This window comes from Notolepis coatsorum, assembly GCF_963971535.1.
Source record: "Notolepis coatsorum genome assembly, contig: SCAFFOLD_3307, whole genome shotgun sequence".
Classification (NCBI taxonomy): domain Eukaryota; kingdom Metazoa; phylum Chordata; class Actinopteri; order Aulopiformes; family Paralepididae; genus Notolepis; species Notolepis coatsorum.
In genome coordinates, this window is record NW_028171419.1 from 6,381 (window position 1) to 18,184 (window position 11,804).

The window sequence follows — 11,804 nt, forward strand, 5'->3', positions numbered from 1 at the left end:
AGTCGAATAGGTTCCAATATTCCATTATAACAGTGAAGAGATATAAAAAGGTTGCTTACCAATAAGGGCTTTACAAATAAACAAATACCAGGCCAACCCACCCTGTCACACAGGACACAATGGTGCACATCATACATGTCACCAGTAATACATCCAAGAGCTGAGGGATATACAGACAGAGTCCAGAGGTTTAAGGGTTAATGCCGCAGCATGCCTATAAATTACATCACCATAGTGCAAAAGGGTTAAGAAAACTGATTCGACGTAAACGAGCACTGTGCAGTTTGGGGAGATACAGTTGTTTATGTTTGCAGAGCTTGCAATATTGCAATATCTTCACTGTACAGGTCATTTTTTTTAGAATTACTCTTCTGCCGTTATAAATCGAAACAAAATCCTTTTGAACCACTGAACCAAACATAAGCTTAGAAGATCCTTCTTTTATGCTTTAGAATCGTGGTCACGTTCCAGACGGCTCTCTGCCCTCAAACAGAGTTCCAGAGAACAAATCTTCCTCTGAGGACAGTTTGTTTATTCAGTTGTGAATATAATATGGATTACTTCTTTGAGTTTCAAATGTCACTCCCAGAACTACATACAGTACCCACAGTGCACCTTTAAGGGTTATGGGGCAAGAAGTGTAAAAAGAGAATGCTTTGTTTTTTGTCAAGAAAGCTTCTCTTTCTAGCATCGATAAAGATATTTAAACTTCATGATATTTAATTGTATTTTTTGTTCAATTAATTCGAGATTTGGGGATAGCCCAATAAATGCTATTGTATTCCCGAAGGTCATATTTATAATTATGGGGCCCCACTGTCATCCACAAGACTGTCTTGTGGGGTGAAAGATTATGTGTGAATGTCATTTTCCCAAATTGCCGAACTTGTTTATGATAGTTGGAAAGTCATATTTGCTATTTAGATATTGATTGATTGATTTAAAACTTTATTAACAGATTGCAGAATGGGTACAGTACAGTACAGCTCAATACATACAATTGTTAAGGGGATGCAGACCAGAGAAAGACTTTCGTCTTGTTTACATCAGGGTCCCCCATTTTCAATTAATCGTAACATATATGACATACAGATAGACAGTACTGCTACATCTATACATTTATGACATACCAGATTTGCAAATACAGTACTGTTTGTGATACAGAAAGAGTCCAGAAGAAAAAGTATATACATTTGACGTAGAAACTGTACATCGGAGGAGGTTGGGTAGGTGGGGGGGGGGGGGACTGTACATTGGAGGTGGTTGGGTTGGTGGGGGGGAGGTTGGGTAGGAGTGGGGGGGGGAGGTTGGGTAGGAGGGGTGGGTGGGGGACACTGTACAACTGTACAAACAAAACTGTACATTGCAATATTGACAAGACCATACTTGGTAATTTACTGTACATTGGAGGGGGTTGTGTTAGGACATTTACAGGGGCCAGTTTCGAATTGCAGTCTCCCATAGGTGTTCTTTGAGAGTGGTTTGGAAAGTGGGTAGTGATTCACATTCCTTTACAGCTTTAAGTAGGGCGTTCCACATTGATGTGGCATAATTGCTAAACGTGTTTAGTCCCTTGTTTGAGCCGAATCTGGGTTTAACATGATTTGTGGAGCTCCCTCTCGTGTTGTGATCGTGGTCACACCTTAACAAAATGTCTGACCCCCGTGTACATTTTGTCATACGGAGTTGGGAATGTGAATGTGATACATAGGCAACAATTATGATGCAAGAAGATATGCCACAACAATGTGGAACGCCCTACCCAAAGCTGTAAAGGAATGTGAATCCCTGCCCACATTCAAAACCGCCCTTAAAGAGCACCTACGGGAGGCTGCAATTCGAAACTGGCCACCGTAAATGCCCAAAACCCCCACCACCTCCTAATAGACAGTCTCCTCCCCACCGCATGTATATATTCCCTCCCCGCCGTATGTATATTCCCCTCCCACCCACCCACCCCCTCCTAATGTACAGTCCCCTCCCCATCATATGTATATACTCTGTCAGGATCTAGGGGTAACAGTACTGTATATTTGAATACCGCCTATGTCACAAATGTATCAGTACTAAATACCTATATGTCCCTATGCCATAAATGTCATGTATGTTATGTATGTCATAAATGTCTATATGAATTGAAAATGGGGGACCCTGATGGAAACAAGACAAACGTCTTTCTCAGGTCTGCATCCCCTTAACAATTGTATGTATTGAGCCGTACTGTATTGTACCCATTCTGCAATCTGTTAAATAAAGTTTTCATTCATTCATTCATTCACAGGTATTTTACCAGTTTAATTTAGAGAGGCTGAAATCATGGATTCTTGCAGTGCGACATCCGGCCTCTGGGGGGGGCACTAAACCACTTTAAAAAATCTCCATGTTGTCCACGTCACTAGCCTGCGACGAGCAGTGTGTGAAGCTCACAAGAAAAGAAAAAAAAAGGAAAAAAGAGAAGTGCTTGCCAAAAAAAAAGTCTTCTATGGGTAAGCAACAATAGAACATACATTATCAACACGACGGCTCGGCGAAGACGGGTTCTTTGGTGTCGAAAAGGGACGGATAAATAAACCCACCGTTATGTTCCCATAGCGTTAACGTGTCTTTTACTAGCCTGCTAAGCTAACGGTGTTATGGTTCAGCTCCTCCGTGTTCAACATGGAACTAGTCGTGCAGAGAATCTCAACAACACACTGTTGGTGGTTTCAGGTTTAACACTAAGAGCTTGATTGCTTTTATTTTTTATTTTGTACTTTAAATCAGTCTTATAAACACATGAGTATTTAAGACACATTATACATAGAACCAATTATTTGCTTGTTCTATTTATCGATCCTCCTATCATCCATAGCAACACCTTGATGGGGGATGATTGATTGATTGATTGAAAACTTTATTAACAGATTGCAGAATGGGTACAATACAGTACGGCTCAATACACACAATTGTTAATGGGGTGCAGACCAGAGAAAGACTTTGGTCTTGTTTACATCAGGGTCCCCCATCACCGACACCTTGATGGGGGACCCCCTTTGAATTGCTCATCTGAGTTTTTTTTCTTCCATCTTACAGGGAGTCGTTCCTTAATATCTTCATTGTGGAAAGTCTGTTGTTGGTGTAGTAAAAATTGTGGCTATTATGGTGTTTTATTAAATTTTTTATTGTGGATCTATTGTGTGATACTTGTTGATCTGTGTGAAGCGTCGAGGCAACTTGTTGTGATTTTTTTTTGGGCTATACAAGAAATACATCTGACGTGACGCTGTTCAACACATTCGGTCTTGTTTCTTCTTGCCACTCCTCCAGACAACTAACTGTCTTTAAATTATACGCGATGGCAGGAAAGTTCCACGAGCATCGATGCTGCAGATCAGCCAGCATCTTTCTTCTCCTCCTCACATCTTTCTCCTCCTCCATCCATCTTTCTCCTCTGTGCATCTTTCTTCTCCTCCTCACATCTTTCTCCTCCTCCATCCATCTTTCTCCTCCTCCATCCATCTTTCTCCTCCATCTTTCTCCTCCATGCATCTTTCTCCTCCTCCATCTTTCTCCTCCATGCATCTTTCTCCTCCTCCATCTTTCTCCTCCTCCTCCATCTTTCTCCTCCATCTTTCTCCTCCATGCATCTTTCTCCTCCTCCATCTTTCTCCTCCATGCATCTTTCTCCTCCTCCATCTTTCTCCTCCATGCATCTTTCTCCTCCTCCATCTTTCTCCTCCATCCATCTTTCTCCTCCATCTTTCTCCTCCATCTTTCTCCTCCATCTTTCTCCTCCTCCATGCGACTTTCTCCTCCATTCATCTTTCTCCTCCTCCATCCATCTTTCTCCTCCTCCATCTGTCTCCTCCTCCATCCATCTGTCTCCTCCTCCATCCATCTTTCTCCTCCTCCATGCATCTTTCTTCTCCATCCATCTTTCTCCTCCTCCATCTTTCTCCTCCCTCCATCTTTCTCCTCCTCCATCCATCTTTCTTCTCCTCCATCCATCTTTCTCCTCCCTCCATCTTTCTTCTCCTCCATCCATCTTTCTCCTCCTCCATCTTTCTCCTCCATCCATCTTTCTCCTCCTCCTTTCTCCTCCATCCATCTTTTTCCTCCTTCATCCATCTTTCTCCTCCTCCCTCCATCTTTCTCCTCCTCCCTCCATCTTTCTCCTCCTCCCTCCATCTTTCTCCTCCTCCCTCCATCTTTCTCCTCCTCCATTCATCTTTCTTCTCCTCCATCCATCTTCCTCCTCCTCCATCTTTCTCCTCCCTCCATCTTTCTCCTCCTCCCTCCATCTTTCTTCTCCTCCCTCCATCTTTCTTCTCCTCCATCCATCTTTCTCCTCCATCTTTCTCCTCCATTCATATTTCTCCTCCATCTTTCTCCTCCATTCATCTTTCTCCTCCATCTTTCTCCTCCTCCTCCATCTTTCTCCTCCTCCATCCATCTTTCTCCTCCATTCATCTTTCTCCTCCTCCATCTTTCTCCTCCTCCATCCATCTTTCTCCTCCATGCATCTTTCTCCTCCTCCATGCATCTTTCTCCTCCTCCATTCATCTTTCTCCTCCTCCATCCATCTTTCTCCTCCTCCATTCATCTTTCTCCTCCTCCATCCACCTTTCTCCTCCTCCATTCATCTTTCTCCTCCATGCATCTTTCTCCTCCGTTCATCTTTCTCCTCCTCCATCTTTCTCCTCCGTTCATCTTTCTCCTCCTCCATCCTCTTTCTCCTCCATCCATCTTTCTCCTCCATTCATCTTTCTCCTCCTCCATCTTTCTCCTCCTCCATGCATCTTTCTCCTCCTCCATCTTTCTCCTCCTCCATGCATCTTTCTCCTCCTCCATTCATCTTCTTTCTCCTCCTCCATGCATCTTTCTCCTCCTCCATGCATCTTTCTCCTCCTCCATTCATCTTTCTCCTCCTCCATCCATCTTTCTCCTCCTCCATTCATATTTCTCCTCCATCTTTCTCCTCCTCCATCCATCTTTCTCCTCCTCCTCCATCTTTCTCCTCCTCCATCTTTCTCCTCCTCCATCCATCTTTCTCCTTCTCCATCCATCTTTCTCCTCCTCCATCTTTCTCCTCCTCCATTCATCTTTCTCCTCCTCCATTCATCTTTCTCCTCCGTTCATCTTTCTCCTCCTCCATGCATCTTTCTCCTCTTCCATTCATCTTTCTCCTCCTCCATTCATCTTTCTCCTCCCATCTTTCTCCTCCATGCATCTTTCTGCTCCTCCATTCATCTTTCTCCTCCCTCCATCTTTCTCCTCCTCCGTCCATCTTTCTCCTCCTCCGTCCATCTTTCTCCTCCTCCATCTTTCTCCTCCTCCATTCATCTTTCTCCTCCGTTCATCTTTCTCCTCCTCCATGCATCTTTCTCCTCCTCCATCCATCTTTCTCCTCCTCCATGCATCTTTCTTCTCCTCCATCCATCTTTCTCCTCCCTCCATCTTTCTCCTCCTCCATCCATCTTTCTTCTCCTCCATCCATCTTTCTCCTCCCTCCATCTTTCTTCTCCTCCATCCATCTTTCTCCTCCTCATCTTTCTCCTCCATCCATCTTTCTCCTCCTCCTTTCTCCTCCATCCATCTTTCTCCTCCTCCATCCATCTTTCTCCTCCATCTTTCTCCTCCTCCATCTTTCTCCTCCATGCATCTTTCTCCTCCATGCATCTTTCTCCTCCATCCATCTTTCTCCATCCATCTTTCTCCTCCATCTTTCTCCTCCATCTTTCTCCTCCTCCATCCATCTTTCTTCTCCTCCATTCATCTTTCTCCATTCATCTTTCTCCTCCTCCATCTTTCTCCTCCTCCTCCATCTTTCTCCTCCTCCTCCATCTTTCTCCTCCTCCATGCATCTTTCTCCAGTAGGACAGTCTTCCGCTGTTTTGTTTCGGTCTATTCACGTCATGTGGTGTGAAATGTTCACTATTCACAGTTGCGCGCCACAGGTGGTTATTATATCCCGTCCTGTTCTATTTCATTCTGTTATTTATGTTCTATTGGATTCAATTATTAAGAGTAATTTGATTGTCATTGCACAAGTATACAGAGTACAACGCAATTAAGTTGGCATCTGACTAGAGTGGTGAGCAGTAAAGTGCATTGTAGTAGTATACAGTATAATATGTGAATATGTGTGGAGTATATATGACAGAGTTACAGGGTGTGCATTATTATTATATACAGTGGTCCTTTGAATTGCCCATCTGAGTTTTTTTTCTTCTTACAGCTTACAGGGAGTCGTTCCTTATCTTCATTGGGGAAAGTCTGTTGGTGTAGTAAAATTGTGGCTATTATGGTGTTCTATTTTATTTTGTATTGTGGATCTATTGTGTGATACTTGTTGATCTGTGAAGCCCGTCGAGGCAACTTGCGCAGGCGCACCAACCGACCTGTAGGAGTCGCTGTCCACAACGTCCGATCCCCACCCATCAGCTTCCCACCCCCTAACACTGCCAATTATAATAATAATAATTCATTTAATTTATATAGCGCTTCTCAGTAACCCGAAGTCGCTGACAGTAGTCGGGAGCAAGAGTACAAACAAAGAAACGAAAGCAAAGAAACAAAAACAAAGAAACAACAAAGAAACAAAAACAAAAGGAACATGAGACCATGGGGGGAACAGGGGAGACAGCATGAAAGCACAAAAAAGACTGGAGACAGACATCAATCAGGTTGGAGGGGAGGGGGGGTTTAAGGGTGGGGGGGGTTGAAGGCAAGGGAGAACAGGTGGGTTTTGAGGCGAGCTTTTTGAAGGTGGAGAGTGTAGGGGAGTCTCTGATGGACTGGGGGAGGGAGTTCCAGAGTCGGGGTGCAGTGCGTGAGAAGGCCAGATCACCAACGTTTTTAAGCTTGGATGTCGGGACAGTGAGGGAGGCAGTGGAGGAGGACCGGAGGGAACGGGTGGGGCGGTAGGGAAGAAGGAGATCAGTCAGGTAGGGGGGGGCCAGGCTGTGGAGGGCTTTGAAGGTGAGGAGTAGTGTTTTAAAGTTTATGCTGTGTTTGATCGTGAGCCAGTGGAGGGAGTGGAGGACAGGAGTGATGTGTTCGCGGGACCGGGTGGCGTGTACCACTTCCGCAACGGATTTGATTTCCGGGGTTGGCCTGATTGGCCGCAACGGCCACGTGACACGCCGTGGCACGCCCCCGCGGCAGCGGCAAGCGCGCTGCCGTTGGCGAAAGCAGGATGAGAGAGCGTAGATTTCGCTGTGTATCATTTAATCATTTATCATTTAACATTTGAAAGGCATACATTGTTGTCATACAGAAGTACAGAATACTTTTATCCAAAATGCTTCTTACTGTTACACTGTTAGAGACTGTGCTAGACAAATTAATGACTAATTCGGTCAGAAATAGCGTAACTAATAACGTTAGTAAGCACTGCTTATATGCTTATTATGTCTGCGGGGTACAGTAAACGTTTCTCCCGGTACATTCTGAAGAGCACACCGCTGTATGTTGGAGAACCAGCGGTCTTCCGCTCCTCCTCACTCGAGTGAGAGCAAAGCCGTGCGAGGGGTGCGGCACCTCGGCACAGCTCAGCCCTGTGTGACGCGAGCAGGAAGGAGGAGATGGGAGTCCTTCCAATCGGAATATGTTGTTTCTTTACACATATGTTGGATTATGAATATGTCTTTATAGCTACAAATGAATGACTAATTCGGTCAGAAAGCAGTAACACAACAGTTGCAATGTTGTGTTACTGCTTCTCGGCATAAGCCCCAATAAGACCGTCACCAGAGCTCAGTGATGCCGCTCGCATGAGCATATTCTCCCCGCTGGTGATCGCAGCACGGAGGGTCGCGGACCAGCCTGGCAGCATAGCTATAAAGACATAAAACCCGGCTTTGTTTATCTTTAGATCACACATTTAAAAATAACTGTTCATCTCACTTCAATCATTTTTATTGCAGAACATGGTATTTTCTCAAGCAGACAGATGTCAACACTGTAATCTGTGTTGCATGTACCTGACAAACTGAACTGTTTGTATTACAGTCATATTCCAACTTAACTGAATGCACATGTGTGTGTGTGGACTACTGTACTATTACCTAGTATTACAGGTATTGAAATGAACAATGCAACTTCCTTATACCAAAAAAAATATATATATATTTTTATTGTTTATGAATAGTTAAGTAAGGGATAATGTATAGCTACGAGGTCATTGTCGCAAAATAATTGACCGACACAGAGTTTAGAACACCGAGGCGCCTCGCCGAGGTGTTCTAAACGTCAGTGAAGGTCAATTATTTTGCGACAATGATCGTGTATAGCTATTAAGGCTGAGCCCGAACGTTCGAACGTTCGAACGTTCGAACGTTTGTTCGTTACGCTGACATTCGGACTGTAATTAATAGGTTCGAACGTTCGGTGAAAAAAAAATAAAGGATGCGCACGGGGTTGAGGTGATGTGAATGCGAGGCGCTCGGCTCAACCAGTATGGTCTGCCGGGCTGCAGCGGGATACTATTTCTCAACCAGAGCTCTATTTTGATTGACAGGCGATTCTGCCAATTACGTCACACCGCTTGCACCCGCCTCTGCTGTTACCACCAATCGGCAAGCCTCAACAGACTTACCGTAGCTACCGGGGAGCCGTAGTTAGCTCCCCGCCGAGGAAGTAATCGGTAACAAGGTTTCCGTAGGTGAACCTGCAGAAGGATCATTAATGAATACCATCCTTTTTCGGCCACGGAGCGCGAGCTTCATGGCGGGAGGTGGTTGCGTTGGAAACAACAGCAGGCGCACGGTGGACAGACCCGTCCACCGTCTACCTCGGAACGGTGGTAGGGCGGACGGGCGGCAGGCGTGTTGGGAGCCCGAGCCCGGCCGTTCCGAGGTAGACGGTGGACGGGTCTGTTGAGGAGCGTGCGCCTCTCCTCCCGGCTCCCCTCTCCCCTCCCCGTCGACCAAGAGTGAATACCTGTTATTGAACGTGTAACACTAACTATATAACGTTAATGCCACAAAACTAATGCATTTGTTTATCTAGCCCCTTACGTGACTGCAAGGGCTATTGTTTATCATACTTTGATTCAGTAGCTTGTTTATTTTCTTCTGAGTGCTTTGTTTAATTACATGTTTACATGAACAGCCACCACTGTAAACAACATGTTTTTCACCAATAGACTATGCAATGCCGCCCTCCGTAGGATCTATAATAATACAATAAAAAAAAAATTATTATTAAAAAAAATGAAAAAAAATTTATAAACAAATTTAAAAAAACGAACGTTTGTTCGATAAACCCTGGCGAACGTTCGAACCCTAAAAACAGGGTTCGGGCTCAGCCTTAATAGCTATACATTATCCCACTTATTACATGGCTAACTTACTAACAATATACCCAATTAATTTTACACCATCGACAAGACGAGATCAAATGCAGACGCAGTTCTGTTCTGGCTCCGCTGTCATCGTCGCACACACTCCGCTGTCAGTGCAGCCGGCAGGTGTGTCTGATTGGCTGCACTGATGTCAGTGGCCTTGATTGCGAACAGCTGCGCACAGCGGTCATTATTGTTCGGCAGAGGTCCGTTATCGAGTAATATCGGACCTCTGACGAGCGCCATTGACCAATCGCAAGCAAGCATTTCGGCGAATGTAAAAACGCCATGTAATAAATATCGATATTTCGGGGAAATGAGTATTGAAACCGTTTTAAAAATATTCAGAATCGATATGTATCGATTTTTCGATATTTTTGACAACACTAATAATAAGGCTAACAGAGTTCAGAGTTCACCAGAGTGTTGTGTCTCGTCTCGTCTCCCAGTGGACCAGCAGGAGGCGCTGCAGCAGAGATGAGGATCCGGCTCCAGGCCCCCGGCCACGCCGCCGGCCTCCTGTCCGAGCTCAACCGCTGCCGGCTGTCGCGCCTCTACTGCGACGTGCTGCTGCAGGCGGGCGGACGCTCCTTCACGGCGCACCGGGCCGTACTGGCCTGCGCCGGCTCACACTTCCGCACGCTGTTCGCCCGGGGGGCGCCGCCGCAGCCCACCGCCACCTACTCCCTGGACTTCGTGTCGCCGGCCAACTTCGAGCGGGTGCTGACGTTCATCTACACGGGCGAGCTCCTGATCGACCTGATCGACGTGGGCGTGCTGTACGAGCTGGCCGACCGGCTGGGCGTGGGCGAGCTGGTGAGGGCCTGCCACGCCACCTTCCCCGACCTGCGGGGGGGCGGCTCCCTGGCCACGGACTGCAACAACAAGTCGTCCAACGGCCCCGCCGGGGGGGGGGGGGACCACCTGGGCCTGGACCCCTCCTCCTCCGACATGATGGCCCCCTCGGTGTGCTCCTCGTCCGCCGCCTCCTGCTCCTCGCTGTCCTCCTCCGCCGGGCCCTCGGCCACGCCCACCCCCGCCGCCGCGCCCTCGCCCCTCCTGCGGGCCCGGACGCCCAGGCCGCACCACCACCGCGACGCCCCCCACGCCCACGCCCACGCCGTCCCGCTGGCCCTGTCCTCCCTGGAGCTCAAGGCGGAGGACGTCCAGTCTCACCTGGGCTACGGGCAGATGATGGACGAGCAGCTGGCCGGAGAGCACGGCCTCCTGGGTCATCAGGGGCCCGACGGCAGGGTCCCGGCCCCCCCCCCCCGTGCTGCAGCTGAAGATGGAGGAGGTGGAGGGGGAGAAGGAGGCGGGGGGCCGGGGGGGGAGCTGCTGCGGGAACGACGACGGGCAGACGGCGGTCTGCGAGGACGACACGTCGGGGAGCGACCCTCCTCCGCCCTCCTCCTCCGACCCCTGCTCCTCCTTCCCCGAGGGGGGGGGCGAGGAGGCCCCCGGGGACCCGCTGGGCAGCCTCCGGGTGGGCGCGGTGGAGGGCGGCGTGTTGGTGGAGGTCGCCGGCGACGACGGCGGCCGGCTGGTGGTGTTCGGGGGGGGGGAGGAGGAGGACGTGGGGGGGGGGGAGACGGAGCGGCGGGACCTCGCCCTGCAGGGGGACGACGGAGGGATCATGGAGGTGACGGAGGTGACGGAGGAGGAGGAGCAGTGGAGGCAGCTGGCCGGGGAGATCATCGAGCTGAGCGATGACGAGAACTACAACATGGAGGAGGAGGAGGAGGAGGAGGAGGACGACGACCTGGTGTGCGTGGAGAACGGAGGGAGCGCCGGCCAGGTGAGCGTGAGTGAGGCGCGACGCGGAGACCGCCGTGTCTCTCTGTTAGAGCCATATGAAATCCGTTTAATTTTTTTCCAAATTCCATTTAATTTTTTTCCAAATTCCGTTTTTTCCGTTTTAATATTTCAGAATTCTGTATTTTGCTTTGTACGCTCATTTTACCATCAGAAATAGTGTCTAATAAGTGGGAATGAATAAATGTCCACAATTTAATAAGATATAACAGTCCATTTAATAGGGCTGTCTTAAATACTTTGAAGCTTCGAAGCTTCGTTCGATGGGCATGGGATTCAAATATGAAAATAAAATTCGATTATTAAAAAAAAAAAAAAAAGTATATATATTTTTGCAAAATCAACTCTGCCTCTCTTTGTTAATTACAACAAGCAATGCTGTTTGTTATTTAAGATTAGGTCGGACTCGGCACTGACAGATTTGTGTTCATTGTGCTGCTTTTATAAAGCCTCAAATGACGGCTTACAATATTTCATGGAAGCAAAGTGTTTTGTTTGTCTAAGATTTAAAAAGGTTTAAACTTTACAGCACTGACAAAGTTGAACAAAGTGCTGTACAAGTCCCACAACATAAAAAAAAAAAAAGTAATTTTTTTTTTCTTTTTTTTTTTTAATAGTTGATTCCATTTTTATTGCTCAATTCCGCGATTCCGTCCGCGATTCC

General features: G+C 47.3%; 1 protein-coding gene across 1 annotated transcript; it reads left to right on the plus strand.

Annotated features, from left to right (window-relative positions):
• Nucleotides 1-2,405: 2,405 nt before the first annotated feature.
• On the plus strand, nucleotides 2,406-11,123 carry LOC311248267 (uncharacterized protein; the record flags this gene model as incomplete). The annotated part of the gene is made up of 3 exons (XM_084339180.1): nucleotides 2,406-2,486; nucleotides 9,775-10,579; nucleotides 10,614-11,123. Coding segments are annotated over exons 2-3 (1,287 nt in total), but the record flags the coding sequence as incomplete, so codon positions are not given.
• Nucleotides 11,124-11,804: the final 681 nt, after the last annotated feature.